This window comes from Neofelis nebulosa, chromosome 13 (assembly GCF_028018385.1).
Source record: "Neofelis nebulosa isolate mNeoNeb1 chromosome 13, mNeoNeb1.pri, whole genome shotgun sequence".
Lineage (NCBI taxonomy): Eukaryota > Metazoa > Chordata > Mammalia > Carnivora > Felidae > Neofelis > Neofelis nebulosa.
Window position 1 is genome coordinate 78,345,194 of NC_080794.1, and position 24,399 is coordinate 78,369,592.

A 24,399-nucleotide genomic window follows, 5' to 3' on the forward strand; every position below is an offset into this window, starting at 1 on the left:
ACGTTTTTACTTCCTAAATCTGTGCGGTTCCTCGCTTTCTTGACCCACATTCTCGGGCCACCTTCGAGCCGGGTAATAACAGTAATTGTAAACGTAAAGAGTGTTGAACTCACACTCGATCGCTAATTTGGCTTTGTGGCCAAGTGCAGTAAGAGGTGAAAATTATTGATTAGAACAGTTCTTTACCAGGAGGTAATCCCCAGGGGAAGTGTGGAAATGCATGCACAGGGCCTGGCTCTCCTGACCAGAGCCAAGTCTGAATTCAGGAAGCCCAACACAGGCAGGGTGTTGGCTCACTGACTAATAAACTGCTAAAAATGGTAAGTGGTCAAACGCATCGGGGCCTGGAATTGTGGCTGGGGAAGGAAAGAGGAACCAGCCCGAAGGGGGCTGAAAAGCAGGGAAGGCTGCGTAGCGGCAGCGCGGCAGGCCTCCCAGCGCCAATGTGCAAGGGTGGGGCCGAGGCTGGGGAGCGGGGCCCGCGGAGCTGCCCAAACCGCCTCCTCCCGAGACGTCCGGCCCACCCGCTTCTCCCGCGTGTGAGGTGGTGCCGCGTCCGCCCCAAATCTCGGCCCCTTCCCCCGACCCCAGAGGGCCCGGGGAGGGCTGCCCGCACTGCCGGGCCCGGCACGCGCTCTTGACCCTCGGCCCCGGGCTCTCCTTAGGCGCGCGGGACGCGGAGGACGCTCCCGCACGGGTGATGGGGCTACGGGGTGAGCGCGGCAGCCGCGACACCGCCCACCCGGCCTGCCGCAGCCGCGACCCGGCGCCCGGGAGCCGTCCCCGCCCACGGGCCGCGGCTGCCCGCACCTGGCGGCCGCGCGCCCGCCTACCTTGTTCCTTCAGGCTGGTGATGAGCTGCAGCTGCTTCTCCTCGTCCGAGCTGTTCATTTTGGCAGGTGGGGCCGAGAATAAAGGAAAGGAGGGAGAGGCGAGGGGTGCAGCGGGGGGGAGGGGGAGGAAAAGCAAGATGCCGGTGGCGTGCGGCTGCACTACCCGGAAGTTGGGTCTGCTCCCGCTCCTCCTCCTCCTGGCGCGGAGCGCGCGAGTGAGATCATCCCCACGCACCTACTCGGCGGCCGCCGCGGTTGCACCTGCGGGCGGGCGGTGGGGCGGGGCGGGGAGGGCCGGGCAAGAGGTGGGGCGGCGGAGGGAGCGGCGGCCGCCCGGGGCCCCAGCCGGTGCCAAGCCTTCGGCGGCCGCTGCGCCTCGCCTTCCCCCCCCCCCCCCCCCCCGCGGAGGTCGGCGCCGCAGGATGCGCAGTCGGCGGGGCGTGGGACCCGCGGGTGTGCCCTGCGGCTCGTCGCTCCCGCACCCCTCCTCCAGCCCCAATCCCCCGGACACGGCAGGGGGACAAACCGGCCTTGGGGCTGCGGCGTCCCTGGAGACAGCACTTTGAACGCTACCGCTGGCCGTCCCCCGCGAGCCACCAAGGGAGAGCGGGATGTGGTGGGCAGTAAAACAACCCAGGCTTCAACTCCGTTCTCATCCAGTAGAGTCTGGGGGCGGTGTGGGAAATCGGGTGCCCGCAGGGGCAAGCTCAGTGTGCACGTTTTGCACCTTGAAAAACAGGCAGGGACTGAAACCGGCCCGGTAAGGGAACGCCTCCGGAGTAGAGGACGTAGTAGTCACTTGACGGTGACCACGGCCCAAGCGGCTTCCTCCAGCTGCTCGGGGGTTTGGGAAGTGGTCAGAACGTGGGCCCTGCAGCACGTGGATCGCGAGGCCTCGCGGAGCATCTGCTCTGCGGTGGCAGGACCTTGCGCTTAAGGAGGCCGACACTGCGGTCAGAATGGCGGAGGCCACACAGAGCTGGCAGACTGAAGCCTGGCATTTGTCCCACGTCACTGCCCTCTGCACTGTTTAAACCCGGCTCTGGCTTAGACCTTGGCCAGAAGGGGTGTGGCAGGCCTGTCACATTTCAGAATGGCCCTCCCCAAACCCCAGTTGCTGGTTAGTCTTTGGTCAGTCTTCTGACCTCTTTGAACCTCATCTGCAGAATGGGAATGATACCAATACCTACTCTCCAAGAAAATACAAAACAAATCTAGAATTTGACCTACACTAGGTGTTCTTTTTTTCTGTTTTCAAATTAAGTTTACAGGTCAGGAGAAAGGGGTTGGGGTGTTAATTTTAAGCTAAAAGAGGCACAGTTCTTTTACATTCATCATTAAGCATCCAGAATAAATCCAAAATGAATTAGACTGCACATCTGGTTTTTCTCACCAACTCACAACTCACTGTGCTCAAACCAGCACAGTGCTTCTGCTCAATACTCACCTGCAAATGTCCCACTCTATTTACCAAGGGATCTCTCTGTGATAGGTGGGGGAGGGGGAGGGGAGCCACTGTTAACTGGTATCTGTCTGATACTTCTACTAAAGTCTAACTCAAACTCTGAAAAAAATGATAGCTCTGCTTTCTCTTCTTCTAAAAAGCTGATATAACATTTTAGGATGGGTAATTTAGTGGCGGAATGATCTAAGAGGGCAGCACAGTATTTTTAAATGAGAGTGAATTGGAACTTTGAAAACTTACAGATAATTTTGGTATGGCGTCTTATTATTCAATCCCTTCCCTAGGTTTTCATCAGATAGTTGAAAACACTTGCAGATCAACTGTCATGAAAATCCACAAGAGATTAACCAAAGGGCCTTTGCCCTGAGATTACCTGAGGTTATGTCTTAAATCTTCAAAATTTAAAGTCCCAAGGGGGTCCCTGGGTGGCTCAGTCAGTTAAGCGTTCAACTTTGGCTCAGGTCATATCAATACGGTTTGTGAGTTCCAGCCCCTTGTCGGGCTCTGTGCTGACACCTCACAGCCTAGAGCCTGCTTTGGATTCTGTATCTCCCTCCCTCCCTCTCTGCCCCTCCCTCCCTCCCCCCTACCTCTGTCTCTCTCTCTCACTGGAGAATAAATAAACTTAAAAAAAATTTTTTTTGGAAAGTCCCAGGAAACATGAGACAATTCAGATTCAACTACAAGAGCATATGAATGATATGTGCTGCCACCAGGTATTTTGTATAGAGAAATCATTTCTTTCCAGAAAAAAAATCAAGAGATTTGAGCAACAAATCATGGCCACCTGGCTTTTGTAAAGCAGCCAGGAAACCCAGTAAACCTGATCAGTCACCCTGAGTGCTGGACAATGCCCAGAGGCCTCCTCCAAAACTAAGTAATCAAAAATATTCAACCAAATATCAGCATTGTGCCTATTAAATATTTGAGTTAGTTCACAAAGTTCCATTATTTTAATGGCTGATATAATAATCTCCAATTATACAGTAATTAGGTATCGCTTTTGGAGTTTAAGAATGAGTTGATTAATTATCAAATCTATAATCAAATTGAGTGCTTTGGTCCCAAGCTGAATCTGAAGCCCCTTGAAATCAATCCTGTTTACCTTCCTTGGAATTAAAATAGCCTCCTGAAATACAATATGGTATTATCTTCAGGGCATGGAATGAATTATTAGGATGGCTATTAGAGTCAATTATTGGGATTCAGATCTCCCATTACACTATGGTTTATTTATATGATATGAATATTGATGGAAAGGATAGAAGTGATATAATTAGTTTTTGTTCTGTTTAATAATGCACATAGGGATTTGTGTTGCAGGCATCACAATGGAATTATTAACCTCCATATAACATATAATTAAAAGCCTTTTAAAAATGAGCATCCGACTTTGACTCAGGTCATGATCTCATGACTTGTGAGTTGGAGCCCTGTATTGGGCTCTGTGCCGACAGCTCAGAGCCTGGAGCCTCTTCAGATTCTGTGTCTTTCTCTCTCTCTCTCTGCCCCTCCCCCACTCGTGCTCTGTCTCTCTCTGTCTCTCAAAAATAAATAAACTTAAAAAAAATTTTTTTTTAATATGAATTGGAAGGGTAGGTACCAAACTCAGGATAATGGCTGCCTCTAGGAGTAGAAAATAGAGGAACAAGCCCAGGGGTGAGGAGTGGAGTGTGAGACAGCAGTAGTCAAAAGGATTTTCTTTTTAAGGCTTATTTGCATTTTCAGGAAATTAAAGTAAGTTCACATTATTTTTGTAGCCTTTTGAAATATATAGATATAGATTTGTATATAGTATATGTAAGTATATAGATATAGAGCTATAAATACATTAAAAATATAACATGAAAGGGGCGCCTGGGTGGCGCAGTCGGTTAAGCGTCCGACTTCAGCCAGGTCACGATCTCGCGGTCCGTGAGTTCGAGCCCCGCGTCAGGCTCTGGGCCGATGGCTCGGAGCCTGGAGCCTGTTTCCGATTCTGTGTCTCCCTCTCTCTCTGCCCCTCCCCCGTTCATGCTCTGTCTCTCTCTGTCCCAAAAATTAAAAAAAAAAAAAAAAAATGTTAAAAAAAAAAATATATAACATGAAAAATGGCTCATTTTCTTTGACGTACTAATTCCATTTTAGGTATCTATGTTAAAAGTCTTAATGTATAGAGCTACTTATTATAATATTAATCATTATCTAAAACTGATAACATTGGTGTGCTCAGTCGGTTAAGGGTTGGACTTCAGCTCAGGTCATGATCTCGTGGTTTGTGAGTTCGAGCCTCATATTGGGGCTCTGTGCTGACAGCTCAGAGCCTGAAACCTGCTTTGGATTCTGTGTCTTTGTCTCTCTCTGCCCCTCCCCTGCTTGTGCTCTGTCTGTCTGTCTCTCTCTCTCTCTCTCAAAAATAAATAAACATTAAAAAAATTAAAAGTGATACTATTGCATAGTATTTCATGACAAAAAGAAATAAAGTATTAATACATGCTATAACATGAATAAGCTTTGAAAACATTATGCTAAGTGAAAAAAGCCTATAAGAAAACACCAGGTACTATGATTCCATCTATACAGAATGTGCAGAAGAGGCAAAACCATAGAGAGAGAAATTGATCAGTGGTTGTTGAGGACTGGGTGGCATTGGGGAAAATGGGAAGTGACTGCTTAATAGGTATGGAGTTTCTTGTTAGGATGATAACATTTTTCTAAAGTTAATTGTAATGTTTGCACAACTCTATGGATATATTCAAAATTCTTAGAATTGCATGCTTTAAGTGTATACTTTGCATGGAAGAATTTCATGGTATGTGAATTACATCTCAAAAGCTGTTATAAAAAAAGATTTTCAGAGGAAGTAACGGTTTACTTCAATACACTACTTACATGACTAGTAAATTTATAAGTTTCTTATATAAGTATCTTTCATTTTTTTAAAGCTTACTACATATAATAGTTTGTTCCCGTTTTTACTGAACATTATTTCATATACATTGTATCTTGGACCAACATAAGCTACACCATTATTCAGTGCCATTCCATTATGTCAACGAACAATGAACCATTCTCAGGTTTTTAGATATTTGAGTTGTTACTAATTTGTCTCTTTATAAATAGTGCAGCAGGAATACAAGGGCAATGCTAAGGCATATCATAGTCAAACTGTTGAAAAGTAAGTATAACACTCAGGTCTTAAAAGCAGCCAAAGAAAAGTACATATTACATTCAGGAGAACAACAATAAAAGTGATGACAGACTTCTTATTGGTTAATGTTGTAATCATTAAAGGATTACAACAATATTCAACACTCAACAATGTAAAGTTCACAGTATCCAGCATCTAAAAATTACAGTACGCAAAGAAGCAGAAAATTATGATTCATAAGACGTCTGTGAACAGAAACAGTCTCATAAATAACAGAGATGATGGAATTAGCAGACAAGGACCTTATAAGCATATTTTAAGTCTTATAAATATGTTTAAGATATATCAAAGATCTAAAGGGAAACATAAACAAGATGAGGAGGAAAACAGGAATTATAAAAAAAAATATTCTAATGGAACCACAAAAGATAAATACATAAAAGCTCTATGCACATCAGATAGGATTTACTGCAAATTAGATAATACAGAAGAAAAAGATCAATGATCTTGAAACGAGCATTGGAAACAATCCAATATAAAACACACAGAATGAAAAAAAGATCTTTTTGAAAAATTAAACAAGCATCACAGACCTGAAATACAATATCAAGCAGTTGAACACACATGAAATTAATGGCCCACAGGGAGATGAAATAATGGTATATGAAAAATGTTTTTAAGTGACAAAATAATGACTACAAAGATCCCAAATTTGCTGGAAGATCAATTTACAGGCTCAAGTTCAGTGGTTAATTCCATATAGGAATACCCAAAATGATTAACAACAAAGTTCCATCAGAAACTGTGGAGACCCAAGGCAATGGGATGGCATATTTAAGGCCCTAAAAGTAATAAAACTGTCAATCAAGAATTCCATAGTCAGCAAGACTGTCCTTTAAAAATGAGAGAGAAATTAATTCCCAAAGAAAGAAAAGTTCAAGGAAATCATTACCACCAGACCTGTCTGACAAGGAATGCTAAAGGGAGTCCTTCAGGTTTAAATGAAAAGGAACTAGACAGTAATTCAAATCTATATGAAGAAATAAACATCTCTGGTAAAGGTAAATATATGGGCAAATACAAAAGCCGTTATTATTGTATTCTTGGTTGTAACTTCACTTTTTATTTTTTACATTGTTTAAAAGATATGCATTAAAAATAATTATAAAGCTGTGTCATCACATGTTGTATAAAGATGTAATTTCTGACAATAACATAATAGGGACAGAGCTATATAGGAGCAGAGGTTTTTTTTTAAGCTATTGAAGTTAAGGTTGCATTCATTCAGATTAGAATATTATAAATTTAGGATGTGAAATATAATCCCCATAGTAACCACCAAGAAAATATCAATAGAATATATACAAAAGGAAATCATAATGGTGATCATACACACACAGAAACCCTAAACACAAAACAAGGCAGTAATGTAGGAAATGAGAGGCAAAAATGGTATAAGGCATATAAATAACAATTAGCAAAATGAAAGAAGTCATTTATCAGTAACTACTTTAAATGTAAATGTATTCAATCGTTGAATCAAAAGACAGAGATTGGCAAAATACAAATACAAGAAAAAAAATCCAACTATATGCTGTCTACAAGAGACTCACTTTAGATCCAAGGACACACATAGGGTGAAAGTAAAATGATGGGAAAAATATACTCCATGCAAATAGTAACCAAAAGAAAGCCGAGGTGGTTATACGAATATCAGACAAAACAGACTTTAAATCATAAACTATTACTAGAGACAAAGGAGGAAATTGTATCTTCACAAAGGGTCAGTTCATCAAGAATATGTAACAACTGTAAACATATATGCAGCAAACAACAGACTCCCAAAATATATGAAACAAACATTTACAGAATTAATGGGAGAAATTGACAGTTCAACTATAATAGTTGGAGGCTACAATACTTCATTTTCAATAATGAATGTAAAATCTAGATAGATTAATAAGGATAGAGAGGGCTTAAACTATCAACCAAATAGATATAACAGACATATATAGAACACTCTAGCCAACAAAAGCATAATTCATATTCTTCTCAAGTGCACATGGAACATTTTCCAGGATAGATATTATGTTAAGCCACAAATTTAGTCTCCATAAATTTTAAAAGATTGAAATCATAAAAATCATACACAGTATCTTCTTCAACCACAATGGAATGATATTAGAAATCAATAATAGAAGGAAATCAGGAAACTTCCCATAGATATTAAACAACACCCTCTTTAACAACCAAAGGTTCAAAGAAGAAATCATAAGGGGAATCAGAAAATACCTAGAGAGGATTAGAAACAAAAATATAACACACCAAAACTTATGAGATCCAGTGAAAGTAGTGCTTAGAGGGAAATTTATAGCTATAAATAGCTAACACTGCACCTTGAGAAAACAGAAAAGTAAGAGCAAAATAAGCCCAAAGTTAGTAGAAGGAAGGAAATAATGATGATTAGAGATAAATAAAATAATAGACAAGAGAAAAACAATAGGAGAATCAACAAAATGAGAAGTTATTTCTTTGAAAATAACAACATTGACAAACCTTTAGCTGGAGTAACAAAATAGAGAGGCAATGCAAATAACTGAAATCAAAAATAAAAATGGAGACATTACTACCAACAATACAACAATAAAAAGGATTATGAGAAAATAATATGAACAATTATACACCAGGTTAGAAAACATAGATGAAATGGACAAATTCCTAGAAACACACAAATTACCTAAACTGACTCCAGAAGAAATAAGACACTCAACAAACTCATAACAAGAGACTGAATCAGTAATTTAAAACCTTATAACAAAGGGAGCCTAGGTGGCTCAGTAGGTTAATCGGCTGACTTTGGCTCAGGTCATGATCTCACAGTTTGTGAGTTTGAGCCCCACATCAGGCTTGCTGTTGTCAGCACAGAGCCTGGAACCTGCTTCAGGTTCTCTGTCTTCCTCTCTCTCTGCCTCTCCCCTGCTTGTGTGCTCTCTCTCTCTCTCTCTCTCTCTCTCTCTCTCTCTGAAAAACAAAAACATTTAAAAAAATTTTTTTAAAAACCTTACAACAAAGAAAATTCCAGGACCAGATGCTTTCACTGCTGAATTCTGCCAAACATTTTGAGAACAATTAACACCAATCCTTCTCAAACTCTTTCAAAAAATAGAAAAGGAGGGAACACTCTCTAACTTATTCTATGGGGCCAGCACTACTTGATATCAAAGCCAGATAAAAGACATCAAAAGAAAAGAAAATTATAGATTAATAACCCTTATGAATATGGATACAAAAGTCCACAACAAAATACTAGCAAACCTAATCCAAGAGCACATTACAGGGATTATACGACATGACCAAATGGTTCAACATAAGAAAAAAATCAATGTAATACATCACATAAATACAACAATAGCAACAATATAAAAAAAAACACAAGAAAGCTAATAGAATTAATAAATTCATTCAGCAAATTTGCAAAATACAGTATCAATGTGCAACAGTTGTGTTTCTGTATACCAGCAATGAACAACCTGAAAGAAAAATTAAGAAAGCAATTCCATTTATAAGATAGTTTTTTTAAGATTTTGTTTTTAAGTAATCTCTACACCCAACGTGGGGGTTGAACTTACAACCCTGAAATCAAGAGCCGCAAGGTCTACAAACTGAGCCAGCCAGGTGCCCCCTCCCACTTATAATAGCATCTTAAAAATTAAATACTTAATAACTGTAACCAAAGAAGTGAAAGATTTGTATGCTGAAAAACTACAAACACTGCTAAAATAAAATAAAGAAAACCTAAATAATGGAAAGATGTCCCATGTTCATGGATAGGAAGACTTAACATTGTTAAGACATCAGTAATTTCCCAAAGCAATCTACAGATTCAGTACAATTCCAGCATCCTTTTTTGTAGCAAGGGATACGCTGACCCTCAAATTCATACATACATGACTAGGAAGGAGCCCCTAATAGATAAAACAATCTTGAAAAATAAAAATAAAATTAGAGTGTTGAAACCTTCCAACTTCAAAACTTACTACAAAGCTATAGTAAATAAAGTAAATAATAGTAAATATAATAAATAATAGTAAATAAATATAGTATGTATAATAAATAATAAGTAAATATAGTAATATAGTAAATAAAACATAAATAATGACAAACATATCAACCAATGGACTAGAAAAGAGAGCCCCAAATAAATCCTCACATATATGGTCAATTGATTTCAACAGGTATGTCAAGAACCCTCAATGGGGAAAGGATAGTCTTTTCAATAAATTGTGCTAAGGAAACTGGATCCACATACAAAAGAATGATGTTAGGTCCTTATTTTGCAATATATAAAAATTAATTCAAAATGGATCAAATACCAAAGTACAAGAGCTAACTGTATTACTAATATATGACATTATCTCACTAAAGGGGATGGAGGGAAAAAGAACTGACCTAAGTACTTTGGATAACAGTAATTTTACTGGCTACTGTAAGGCTAAAGATAAAATGAACTGTATACAAACACTAACCTAGTTGACAAATGTGCCTCCCACTGGGGTCTGGGTTAGTAATTCTGAAACTACTCAACACGTAGACTAGGGTTAAATAAATAAGTAAATAAACTGTAGATAATGGCAGATTGGTTTCTTACTGTCAGAGAAAGAACTTATAGTCAATTCTGCTTACACCATGATACATGTGTTCTTAAAAATCATTGCACTACAAAATTGCACAATAAAAACCATACATCTTATGGCGTAAAAATGAGGTTGGGCACATTCAAAAACTGTCAGTAATACATTTTTTTAAAAGATAGGAACCAAACAAAAATGATAGCATAGTTTTACACTATTGTAGCTAATGTTAAATGATTAGCTACAATAACAAGAGACACGTATATGCAGCTTATGAATTATTGTGAGTGAGACAATAGTTATCTGAAATCCCCTTTAAATGGACAAGTTTAAAACTATATATGGATGGGTGCAGCTCACTGTCCTTGATTTGGTGAGTGGCCCTGAACATCACAGCTCTTTCACAGTCTAAAATCCTTGGCATGTTTTTCTGACACTGAGATGTAGGTCTTTAGAGGAAAGAATTTACAATAGATACCTGTTTCGTCACAATTAGAATTTTGCTCCATAGCATTCTTCTTCAATTAACTTCTCTATCACTGTTAGAAATTCTTTTGCTGCTTTCTCATCTGTACTTGTCTTTCTCAGCTGGACTCTTTGCAGACAGCTGATGGCTTTGAAAATTGTAGTGGTGTTTAAAAGCATGAAACCAGCCACTACCAGCACTTTTTAAAAGGAACCATGTCTAAAGGATTTGGTGATTTCCACTTAAGATCTTTGTAAATAATGCTTTCTCTCTGATTATGACAGTAGATCATCCTGAATTTTTCTGTTTGGCCTTCAGTTCATACACTCAACAATCTTTCCATTTCTTCCAATTCTTTAGGCTTTGTTCTTATTGACTTCACAGTACTTAAAGTTGTTCCATCAGGGAAGTTTCTTCTATTTTAAGAACATTGCCTTAGATAATCCTCAATATGGATTCCTTATGCCTGTTGCTTGTGAGACATCACATGTTCTTGTTTCCTTTAAAACACTTCAGTATTTCTAGCTTCTCCCCAATACTTAAAGATTTCTTTTTCCATTCATTGCTTGGTGTTTTTGAATGAGAACACTTAGATGTGTTTGTGAAATACATGATTGAATGAATGAATGAATGAATGAATGAATTACAAATTCAAAAGAGTAGCAAAACAACCTGGTCAGATAATACATTCAATGAGTTAAGGTAGCTGTAGATATTTGAGGTGTATGTGTGTTTTACATAGTCCAACATGGCTTGATTCAGCTGGGTGCAGTTTTCTCTGTTCATCTACTCTTCCTTGGGGATAAAAATCTTGCAAAGGAAAATGTGAAATGCACATCATGCTCAAACTCTTCCTATTTGAAAGACAAGCATTATATCAGAATTGACTATACCAATAAGCAAGAGAGGAAGACTAGGATGACCCTGTTGAGGGGCAACTGGTTGGCTCAGTCGGTTCAGCGTTGGACTCTCCGTTTCAGCTCAGGTCATGATCTCAAGGTTTCATGGGTTCAAGCTCCATGTCGGGCTCTGCGCTGACAGTGTAGAGCCTGCTTGGGCTTCTCTCTCTCTCTCCCTTTCTCTCTGCCCCTCCCCTGCTCACGCTGTCTCTGTCTCTCAAAATAAATAAATAAACTTAAAAAAATTTAGAATGAGCTTGTTGATGCTGGAATACAATCAGAGATACCAATATAAATTCATGTCTGTTTTAACATCTATAAGGTAATTAGGTATATATACATATAGGTATATACATCTATAGGTTATACCTATAGATGGGTTAATCTACATTAACGTATTTCCTAGCTTTGTCCACCGAGAAGGCCTTAGAAGGCCTAACGTGACATCCCAGTTATCAATGACAGCCAACACCCGGATCTTGGTTTCTAAATACCAACCTGGAAGGAAAGCAATCAGAGTTCCTTGGGGGAAATGGCAGGTTCTAAGGCTGAAAAAGAAAGAATACAATATGAACCTCGGGCATCATATAGTGCCAGGAGAAGGAAAGAAGAAAAGAAAGGGAGTGTGTCAAAAGGACTCTGGAATCAACGTGAAAGAGCCTTCAGTGGCTACAGCTGAAGCAGTTTGAGCAACCAGACAAGTAACAATAGCATGGGATTCTAACTCAAAGAATAAATAAATATCTATGAGTCCATACCGACATAAATAAATGATTGAATACATTAGTGGGGAAGAAGGAAAAAAGGCTTCTGTTTAGAACTTGAATTATTATGTGTAAATTTCCCCCTCTAAGAGGTGAAACTTAATTCTCCTTACCTTAAGTGTGCACTGGACTTAGTGGGTTTCATCTAAAGGAAAGAAGATAGAAAAGGAAAAAAATAGTGACTGCAGTGGAAAAACCTAGTAGATAGCACTTTAACCAAGTACTCAAGGATGATCAAGGTTAACATCAACAGTGATAAGTCATGCTGATATCTTTTTCTAGTGATAGGATGCAGTGAGAAAGGTACTTCACATCTGTGGTATTTTTTGTGAAACCCATAAAATTCCAGTCTAATAATAAGAAAACATGAGAAACACAAATTGAGGAACATTTTATTTATTTTACTTTTAATTTATTTTTTCGTTCATTCATTCGTTCGTACAAAATACCTGCTCAGCACTTTTTATACCTGTTGAGATTATGGAAACCATGGAAAGACAGACTGTCACAGATTAGAGAGGATTAAGCCATAAAATGATGCAGTATCCTGGACTGGATCCTGTTACAGAAAAAAAGCATTAGTGGAAAAGCTGGTAAAATCCAAATAAAGCCTGTAGTTTGATTAAGGGTATTGTGTCAGTGTCAATCTGTTATTTTTGACAAATATAGTGTGGCGATGTACCCAGCAGGCTATGGATATATGGGAAGGATATATAAGAACCCTCAGGATACTCTACTGTCTTTACAACTTTTCTGTAAATCTACAGTTGTTCCAGAATAAGAAGTTAAAAATCAGTTGGCATTCAGCATATTAACATATTCAAAATAAAATCCTCCATGATCATCTCAAATACATTCAGAAAAATAGCATTCGAGACTATCCAATACTAATGGCAGGATGAAACTTCAGCAACCAGAAGAAGGGAACTTTCCTCAGTCTGATAAAAGGTACAGAAATCCTGTATCTAACATGTAATGACAAAGAGCAAAATATTTTTCCTCCTCAAGATTACATGTCTGCTCTCACCACTTTTATCAAACCTCATCCTTGGGGCACCTGGGTGGCTGTCGGGTAAGCAACCGACTTCGGCTCAGGTCATGATCTCACGGCTCATGAGTTTGAGCCTCACGTCAGGCTCTGTGCTGACAGCTCGGCACCTGGAGTCTGCTTCGGATTCTGTGTCTCCCTCTTTCTCTATGCCCCTCCCTCCCTCTCCCTCTCCCTCTCTCTCTCTCAAAAATAAATAAACATTAAAAAAAAAAAAACCCAGAAAACCTCATCCTAGCCAGTGCGATCAGGAAAAAAATAAATAAAATGCATACAATCTAGAAAAAAAAGAAGTTAAACTGTCTTTACTCACAAATGACATGATTATAGGGGTTCCTGGGTGGCTCAGTCAGTTAAGGGTCCAACTCTTGGTTTCATCTCAGGTCATGATCTCACAGTTTTGTGAGTTCAAGCCCCGCATTGGTCTCTGTGCTGACAGTGCAGAGCCTGCTTGGGATTCCCTCTCTGCCCTTCTCTCTCTGCCCCTCCCTCACTTGCGCTGTCTCTGTCTCTCTCAAAATAAATAAACTTAAAAAAAAATGACATGATTATATACATAGAAAAACTGAAGGAATTGTCATAAAAGCTATTAAAACTAATCAATGGGCTTACCAAAGTCACAAGATAGGGAGCAATATATAAAATCAATTCTATGTCTATCTAATAGCAACTAACAACTAGGACCTGAAAGTTTCAATGATTTCATTTACAATAACATTCAAAATAACAATTTATTAATAGCTTTAACCACGCCCCCCAAAATGTTCAAGATCTATGCACTGAAAAGTAAAAAAAAAAAAAAAAAAAAAAAAAAATTGAGACATCAAACACATAAGTAAATAGACATACTCTGCTTAGGAACTGGAAGATTTTTTTTCTTTTTTTAAGAGAAAGCATGCTTGCAGAGGTGGGGGGGGGGGGGGGAGAGAGAATCCCAAGCAGGCTCCACACGGTCAGCCCAGAGCCGGATGCAGGGCATGAACTCATGAACCGTGAGATCATGACCTGAGCCGAAGTTGTATGCTTAACTGACTGAGTCACCCAGGCATCCCAGGAATTGGAAGATTTAATATGACTAAAATGCCAAATGCATCTATAGACAATATAATTTGAATAAAACTTCCAGCAGGTTTTTTTTGTTAGAAAATGAAAATCAATTCTAAAATATATGGCAATGCAAAGGACCTAGAATAACCAAAGAAATCTTGAAACAAAACAGAAAATCAGTTAGGAAACACTGGACTTGAACTACATTGTAGACACAATGTACAGAACATTCCATCCAACAGCAGCAGAATACAAATTCTTCTCAAGTGCACCTGGAACATTCTCCATGATAGGTAATATGTTAGCCACAAAACAGGTCTTAACAAATTTAAGATTGAAATGCTATCAAGTATCTTTTCCAACCACAATGGTAGCCATTTTGAAATATGCCCAGAGAATTCTATTATCCTTAATTAGGCTTGTCTTCAAGAGAAACTATTCTACAAAAGCCTAAACTAATGAGATTTTACCAGAGCCTAACTGACCAGGAGAATGCAAATACCCAACTGTAGACTTCTACAGTCTCCCACAATGAAAAGGAAAAATACCCAACACCAGCTCCTTCTAGCCTCCAATGTGTAGTAAAGGAAATGCCCAACCCCAGCTCCCTATAGCTTTCTCGTCTCTCCAGAGGGACTGAGAAGTAATTTTTTAAGTTTGTTTGTTTGTTTGTTTGTTTGTTTGTTTGTTTGTTTAGAGTGCACACACAGGAGGGCCAGAGAGATGGGGAGAGAGATAGAATTCTAGGCAGGCTCTGCACAGTTACTGTGTCAGCACAGTGCCCAACGTGGGGCTCAAATTCACAAACCACGAGATCATGACCTGAGCCAAAATCAAGAGTCAGACGCTTAACCAACTGAGCCACCCAGGCACCCCAGGGCTGAGAAGTAATTTTAAGATCACACCCCAGGGGTACAGGCTGACCACGAGACAGAAATCTAATCACAGGACTAGGGAATGCTTCCTTTCCCCTTTAGGCTTTACCACCACATCTATAGGGTCTCTATAAAAACAGAAGTATAATGGAAAGAATTTCACATCTCTACATCTTTATTCACATCTCTTCTTCTTTATTTAAGAAGAAGTCTTTAGGGAAATCTAAAGACATAGAGGAGACAAAAACAAGGACGCCAGAGGAAAATTTAGCCTCTGACATCCACACCTATAGGAAATGGTAAACACAGCCTAACTCCTAGCCAGATAAACATAAAACCTCACAGTAAAGGCCTATTTACCTCAGTTCTTTTTACCCTATAGATCTTGACTAGGTTTAAATAAAACATTACTAAGCAAACTAAAGGACAAAAAGTGCAGCATAAAGACAGTAAGCATCAGAACCAGACTTAAACACAGCAGAATGTTGGAAATTTCAGAATGGAAATTTAAAATAACTATGGTTAGTATGCTAAGGGATCTAATGAAAAAAGTAGAACATGCAAGAAAGATAGAAACTGTAAAAATCAAAAAGAAGTGCTAGAAATCAAAAATATCATAATAAATAAAGAATGCCTGTGATGGGCTCATGAACAAACTGGATATGAATGAGGAAAGAATCAATGAGCTTGAAGATACATCAATAGAAATTTCTTAAACTAAAATGCAAAGGGGAAATTTTGAGAGAATAAAAAGGAACACTATATCCAAAAAATATGGCCACAATTACAAGAGGTGTCATTTACATGTAATTGAAATACAAGAAGAGAAAAACACAATATAAAAATATTTGAAGTAATCATGACTGAGAATTTTCCAGAATTAATGACAGACACCAAATTGTGGATAAGGACAGATTACCAAACAGAATAAATACCAATGCGTCTATAATTAGGAATATCACATCAAAAAAGTCAAGAAAAAAATGGCCAATAGGCACATGCAATCAGTGTGAACTAACTACTGAAGATCAGGTTTCTATGATGGAACTGTAAAAGGGGCACAGTCCAGTGAAAGAGAGGAGAACCATACAATCACCACACGTACACACAAACTCTAATAGTAAACACCATAAATAAGGGCATGGCAGTAACTCTTGCAGTATATAATTAACATTATGAATAAGACTGAGTAGATCTATGTGCTGAGGTAATGTAAATATCCCCATCAACTCAATCAAACCCAAATAATGACTCTAGAATAACTTATCTGCGTAAATAAAAGCTCTTATTGTTTTCATATTCTGACAACTAACTAATCAACACTCATTCATAAAGAGTACATAACTATGATTAAATATAAATTCCAGACAGGAAAGATTCATTTTACAACTTTCCTAGTTGATTAGCCACATCAGCACCATCTTGTTACCTACCCCCTTCTCTGAGACAGACTTCATCAATCTAGAAAATGAAGGCAGACCACTGATTGGAGGGCAAACCTGAAAAGGATTAAACACTTAGCATGGCATTCTCAAACACTGTAATTACAGTGCAATTAACCATACTGCATATTAAATGTGCAACTCTGAAATGTGTTCAGACTCCCCAATTATAACTAGTTATTCTTCAAAGAATTTTGCCGCCCACATTGAATTTTCTCTAGTGCTTCTTTGTTATAATTCAGGTGTGACAGTCGCTAATATATCTAAAAGGACAGTTAATAAAAAGTAGTTATTCTTTACTGTAAACCCAAGGCATGCATGCCAGCTAATACCCAGCCATTACCACTAATAATCATGTTTCAGACAGACGGATCTATTATACAATTGGACTCTGCCCTCTTTAAAACATATTTAGTGGTCAGCTGTGAAGAGGGCATAAATTTGAGGCAAAAGTAAAAGCTGAGGTAGAAGTCTAGAAACTTGCATATGTTTCTTATTTTCCCAAATTAGCAAGTCACTTAACCTCTCTAAATCTCAATTTCCTCATCTGCCAGTTGAAGTTTATGTCTGCCCTGGGTTTCGGTGAAGACCAAAAGGTTCAACCAATAGGAGAGCTCTTTAAAAAAGTTGATCATATCTAAGTTGCTACTCTATTATGGGCTCAGGTTGTATTCTGAAAGAATGGTCAATGGAAAGGGACAGATAAAGATGTATACAGTTATAATTCAGGCCAGGGATGATATTCAAAATATTTAGCCACAGCCCGAATTAATCAGAAAGGAATCAGCTTTAAGCAATGGGTATAACCTGTAGAATGCAGACCAGTTTTAGATTATCTTAAAGACAAACAGAGAATTTTGAAAATAGTGTAGAAAAGGTATAAAAATACTGATTTGGAGTGGAGAGATACATCCATCCCAAAGTTTATAGCAGCATTATCAACAATAGACAAATTATGGAAAGAGCCCAAATGTCCATTGACTGATGAATGGATAAAGAAGATGGGGTGTGTGTGAGAGTGTGTGTGTGTGTGTGTGTGTGTGTGTGTGCGCGCGCGCGCGCGCGTAATGGAAAATTACTCAACCATAAAAAAAAAGAATGAAACCTTGCCATTTGTAATGATGTGGATGGGACTAGAGACTATTATGCTAAGCAAAAGAAATCAGAGAAAGACAAATACCATATGATTTCACTCATATGTGGAATTTAAGAAACAAAACAAATGAATATAGGGGAAAAAAGAGAGATGAAAATAAGGTAGAAAGTGACAATTTGTTGGGGAGGAGGAAACCAATGGCATTTTAACCTAGCTTTGTGTTAATGGCAGTAGAATTTCTAGAGTATAGCAAAGAGTGGTCACTCGTGAAATTTTTTGATTATTTTTCTTCTCTGATGGAGACAGTAGGGTAAGAGGGAATATGTCTTAATCATCTCTCTATTCCCATGAGCACAAAATATGCTATAGGAATTTAGTAAATGTTTGTTGAATGAATAAATAAGCAAATGAATGAACAGAAGAGGAATGAACAGACATTCCTGCTCTATTCTTCAATGGCCAGATAGGTCCAGAATACTGTGTTCTAGGTGCCATGATTTATAGGGATACAGGAGAGGGTCTACAGTTAAGGAAATGAGGGACCATTAAGGCAGGTACTAAAGATTTCATGATATTATATATCTTAAATATTTTCAGTATAAAAATATAACGTCAAAATATATGGGACACAGCTAAAGTAGTACTAAGAAAGACATTTATACTGCTAAATGCTTACCTTAGGAAAAAGATCTCAAAACAATTAAGTAACTACCTCAAGAAACCATAAAAAGAAGAGCAAGATAAATTCAAAGCAAGCTGAAGGAAGGAAATAATTACATTAGAAGCAGAAATAAATGAAATTGAAAACAGGAAAACAATAGAGAATATCAATTAAAAAAAGGTGCTGCATTAAAAAAATCAGTAAGATTGATAACCTTCTAACACGACTGAGAAAGATAAAAAGAGAGAAGACATAAATCACCATTATTAGGAATGAAACAGAGGATATTACTACAGCCATTAAAAATATAATATGGAGTTGGGGCGCCTGGGTGGCTCAGTCGGTTAAGCATCTGACTTCAGCTCAGGTCATGATCTCGCGGTTTATGAGTTCGAGACCTGCATCGGGCTCTGTGCTGACAGCTCAGAGCCTGGAGCCTGCTTCAGATTCTGTGTCTCCCTCTCCCTCTGCCCCTCCCCTGCTCACTCTCTGAGTCTCTCTGTCTTTCAATAATAAATAAATGTTAAAAAATTTTAAAAATGTATATAATATGGAGTTAAACAACCAATAGGATAAAGAAAAAGTCAAAGGTTAATTACAAATACTTTGATTAAATAGAAATGAAAATACAATATGATAATATATGGGAAGTAGCAAAAGCAGTGCTCAGAGTGAAATTTACAGCTATCAATGCCTACATTAGAAAAAGATCTCAGGGGTACCTGGGTGGCTCTGTTGGTTAAGTGTCTGACTATTGATCTCGGCTCAAGTCTTGATCTCGGGGTTGTAAGTTCAAGCCCCTTCTTGGGCTCCACAATGTGGAGGCTACTTCATAAAAAAATATCTCGGGGCACCTGGATGGCTCAGTCAGTTAAGCATCCAACTTTGGCTCAGGTCATGATCTCATGGTCCATGAATTCCACCCCCACATTGGGCTCGGTGCTGACAGCTCAGAGCCTGGAGCCTGTTTCAGATTCTGTGTCTCCCTCTCTGTCTCTGCCCTTCCCCCACTCACGCTCTCTCTGTCTCTGAGAAATGAATAAACCTTAAAAAAATTTTTTTAATATCTCAAATCAGAATCTTATTGTACATCTCAATGAACTACAAAAAGAACAGCAAATGGAACCCAGAACTAGCAAATAGAAGGAAATAGTAAAAATTATAGCAGACAAAAACAAATGATTAAAAAAATAGAAAGAAACAAAAAAAAAGTTAATTCTTTGAAAAGATCAACAAAATTGACAAAGTTTAGCTGGAAGAACTAAGGAAAGACGACTCTATTACTAACACCAGAAACTAAAGTGGAGACATTATTACTGAACTTACAGAAATAAAAAGGATTATACAATGAACATTGTATGCCAAAAAATTAGGTAACCAGGATAAAATGGACAAATTCTTAGAACACAAACTACCAAAACTAACTTAAGAAGAAATAGAAAATCTGAATAAACCTCAATCAATAATTTAAAAATCATCCAATAAGGGGCGCCTGGGTGGCGCAGTCGGTTAAGCGTCTGACTTCAACCAGGTCACGATCTCGCGGTCCGTGAGTTCGAGCCCCGCGTCAGGCTCTGGGCGGATGGCTCGGAGCCTGGAGCCTGTTTCCGATTCTGTGTCTCCCTCTCTCTCTACCCCTCCCCCGTTCATGCTCTGTCTCTCTCTGTCCCAAAAATAAATTAAAAAAAAAAAATCATCCAATAAATAAATGCCCAGAAGTATAAAACTTCACTGGTATATTCTATCAAACTTTTAAAGGTGAATTAACATCTATTTTTCTCAAACTCTTAAATAGGAGAATAATGACTATCTCCTGACCCATTCCATGAGGCCAGCAGTACCTTGATACCAAGCCCTACAAAGACATCACAGGAAAACTATAAACCAATATCCATCATGAATACAGAAGCAAAAATTCTCAACAAATTACTAGGATACCAAATTCAGCAGCACATTAAAGGAATTATGCATCATGATGTAATGAGATTTATCCCAGGAATGCAAGTGTGGCTCAACATGACAACCCATCAATATAAGACACAATATTAATAGAATAAAGGGGGAAAAACAACCCTAATCATCTTAATAGGCACAGAAAAGACATCTGACAAAATCCAACATTGTTTCATGATAAAAACATTCAATACACTAGGAATAGAATAAAACTTCCTTAAAAGGTTAGAGGACATTTATGGAAAAAACCACAACCAACATCATACTCAATAGTAAAACACTGAAATCCTTCCCTTAAAAACACAACAAAGATGATAGCTCTCACTACTTCCATTCAATATTGCACTGGAAGTCCTAGCCAAAGTAATTAAGCAAGAAAAATAAATAAAAGACATCTAAATTAGAAATTAGAAAAGAAGAAATAAAATTATCTATTCCCAGTTGACATGGTCATATATACAGAAAGCCCTTAGGGATCCACAAAAACCTACTAGAGCCAATAAATTCAGCAAACTTTTGTAATACAGATTCAGTTCTGTTGTATTTCTATACACTAGCAATAAACAGTTGAAAAAGAAATACAGAAAACAATTCCTTTTATAATAGCATTAGAAAGAATGAAATATTTAGGTATAAATTTAACCAAGGAGACATAAGACACACTAAAAATGACAAAACATTGCTCAAAGAATTTAAAGAAGACCCAAATAAATAGAAAAACTCCCATGTACATGGATTAGAAGATTCAATATTGTTAGATGGTAATATTTCCCAAATATGTCTACATATTCTATTCAACCCCTATCAAAATCTCAAATACCTTTTTTTTGCAGAAATAGATAAGCCTATCCTAAAATTCATATTAAATTGTAAGCGATCCTGAATAGCCAAAACAATCTTGAAAAAGAAAACTTAGAAAACTCACACTTCCCAACTTCCTATAAAGCTAAAGTAATATAGTAATCAGTAATCAGGACAGTAATCAGTATGGCACTGGCATAAGGATAAACATACAGATCAATAAAATAAAAATAAGAGCCCAGAAATAAAACCACGCAACTATAGTCAACTGATTTTCAAAAGGTGCCAAGACCACCCAGTGAGGAAAGAAAACTCTCTTCAACAAATGGTGCTGGGAAAATTGGAGAGCCACATGCAAAAGAATGAAGTTGGACCCTTAACTCATACTATATACAAAAATTAACCGAAATGGATCAAATACCTAGGTTATAGAGCTAAAACTCTTAAAAAGAAAACATTGGAAATGATTTCTTAGATATGATGTCAAAAGCATACACAACAAAAGAAAAAATAGATAAACAGAACTTCATCAACATTAAAATATTTTGTGCTTTGAAGGACACTTTCAAGAAAGTGAAAAGACAACTCACAAAATGGAGGAAGAATTTTTATAAATCATATGTCAGATAAGGGTCTAGTACCTAGACTATATACAACTTTTACAACTAAACAACAAAAAGACAAAAAAAGACAATTTTAATATATTATATATAATATATATGTAATTAATCCATTTTAAAATTTATTTAAAATATTTTAAAATATATATACACATCTATATGTATACATACATATATTAATCTAAAATTATATATATACATATATATTAATCTAAAAGGTAATATTGTAACTTTGGTTTGTAACTCTGCGTTCTGTTTTCTACATGATTGAAGAGACTAATTCATTAAAAAATTATTATTTTGATTTTGGACATACAATGTATAAAGATATAATTTTGTGATATCAGTCATTGAAAGGCGGTGGGGATGAGCTACATAGGAGTCGAGTTTTTATATGTTATTGAAGTTAAGCTGGTATCAATTCAAATTGTTAACTTTAGGATGTTAAATGTAAGCCCCATGGTAACTACAAAGAGTATAGCTATGGAATGTATATGAAAGAAAGTGAAAAGAGGAAAACACTTTACTATTAAAAACTCAGCTAAACACAGAAGAAGACACTAACACAGGAAATGAGAGACAAAAAAGCTATAAGGCATATGGAGAGTAAACAGCAAAGTGAGAGAAGTCAATAATTATTTTAAGTGTAAGTGGATAAAACTGTCCAATCAAAAGTCTATGCACTAACAATGAACAATCTTTGAAGAAAATTAAGAAAATAATTCCATTTACAATATCATCAAAAAGGACAAAATACTTAGGAATGAACTTAACCAAGGAGGTGAAAGACTTGTACAATAAAAACTACAAAACACTGCAGAAAGAAATTAAATAAGGTATAAATCAACTGAAAGCTATTCCATGTTCATGGATTAGAAGACTTACTATTGTTAAGATTTCATTACTACTGTCTATTGAAATTCCATTTTTTTACAGAAATAGAAAAAATCCATCCTAAAATTCCCTGGCATCTCAAGGGACCATGAACACCACCTTGAAAAAGAGGAATAAAACTAGAGGACTCACACTTCTTGGCTTCAAAACTTACCACAGAGCTACAGTAATCAGAAATATGGTACTGGTATAAAGACAGACATATAGACCAATGGAATATACTAGAGAACCCAAAAATAAACACTTGCATATGTGGAAAAATTATTTTTGACAGTGGAGCCAATATTATTCCATGGAAAAAGGACAGCTTTTTCAACAAATGGTGCTAGGACAACAGGATATCTACTTGCACAAGAACAAAGTTGAACCTTTATCTAACATAATATACAAATTATCTCAAAATGGACGAAAGACCTAAATATAAGACCTGCAACTATAAAACTCTTAGAAGAAAACATAGGGCACAAGCTTCATATCATTGGATTTGGTAATGATTTCTAGCATATGATACCAAAGGAACAGGCAAAAAAAGTAAAAATAGACAAAGTAGAATTATGAAAATCAGACACTTTTGTGCATCAAAAGACACTATCAATAAAGTGAAAAGGCAACCCGCAGAATGGGAGAAAATATGTGTAAATCATATGTCTGATAAAGGATTAATATCTAGAATATATAGAAAACTTCTAAAAACCCAAAGACAACAACAAAAAAAAAACCCTAATTTTAATGGGAAAGGATTTGGGGAATGTGGGTGGCTCAGTCAGTTGAGCATCTGACTCTTGATTTCAGTTCAGGTCATGATCTCACGGTTCATGGGTTCAAGCCCCATGTCAAACTCCACACTGACAATGCGGAGCCTTGGAATTCTCTCTCTTTCCCTCTCTCTTTCTGCCCTTTCCCTGCTCGCTCACTTGCTCAATATAAATAAATTAAATAAATAAATAAATAAAAAAATACCTTTTTTTTTCTAATGGGAAAGGATTTGAATAGGCATTTTGCCAAAGGAGATAAGCAAATAGCTGATAAGTACAAGAAAAGAAGCCCAACATCACTAACTATTAGGGAAATGCAAATCAAAACCACAATAAAATATCACCTCGCACCCATAAGGATGGCTGCTTAAAAAAAAAAAAGTGTTGGTGAGGTGGGGGATAAATTGGAAATTTGTGTACTGTTCCTGATCATGTAAAATGGTGTAGCTGCTGTGGAAAACAGTATGGTGGTCCCTAAAAAAGAGAGACAGGGAGAGAATTACCATAGTATCCAACAATTCCACTTCTGAGTATACCCAAAAGAATTGAAAGCAGCATCTTTCTGCAATATTTGTATTTCAGAATGCTGTTCTTAGCAGCATTATTCACAATAACTAAAAGGCAGAAGCAAGCCAAGTACCCACCAACTGATGCATGGATTAACTAAATGTGGTATACATATACAATGGAATTCTTCAACCTGAAAAAGGAAGAAAATCCTGACAAAGCTACAATATGGATGAACCTGGGGTACATGATGCTAATTGAAAGAAGCCAGTCACAAAAAGATAAATACCATATGGTTCCACTTGTCTGAGGTACCTAGGTGATCAAATTCATAGAGACAGAAAGTGGAATAGTGCCTGCCAGGGACTGGAGGAGGAAGGAATGGGGAGTTGTTGTTTAATGGGTACAGAGTTTCAATTTTATAAGATAAAAAGAGTTCTGGGGATAGTGCTGATGGTTGCACAACAATATGAGTGTCTTTAATACCACTGAACTGCACCCTGGAAAATTAA

The 24,399-nt window shown here is 37.7% G+C and overlaps 1 protein-coding gene and 1 long non-coding RNA gene across 4 annotated transcripts in view; one reads left to right on the forward strand and one right to left on the reverse strand.

Moving 5' to 3' along the window:
* The window catches only part of SHTN1 (shootin 1), a 103,191-nt gene extending 101,539 nt beyond the window's left edge, over positions 1 to 1,652 (reverse strand). The window contains exon 1 of one of the 3 annotated variants that reach the window (XM_058697889.1): positions 834 to 1,649. Coding sequence is in view for 2 of the 3 variants with exons in the window: in XM_058697888.1 (XP_058553871.1) it covers positions 834 to 891 (58 nt within the window). In the remaining variant the exon portion in view is untranslated. Of the gene's footprint in view, positions 1 to 833 lie in introns of all 3 variants that reach the window. The other 2 variants (XM_058697888.1, XM_058697890.1) reach the window with 2 other exon arrangements.
* LOC131493431 (uncharacterized) overlaps positions 397 to 24,399 on the forward strand; it is a 45,895-nt gene continuing 21,892 nt past the window's right edge. The window contains exon 1 of the long non-coding RNA XR_009252667.1: positions 397 to 899. This is a non-coding gene — a long non-coding RNA (uncharacterized LOC131493431). The remainder of the gene's footprint in view (positions 900 to 24,399) is intronic.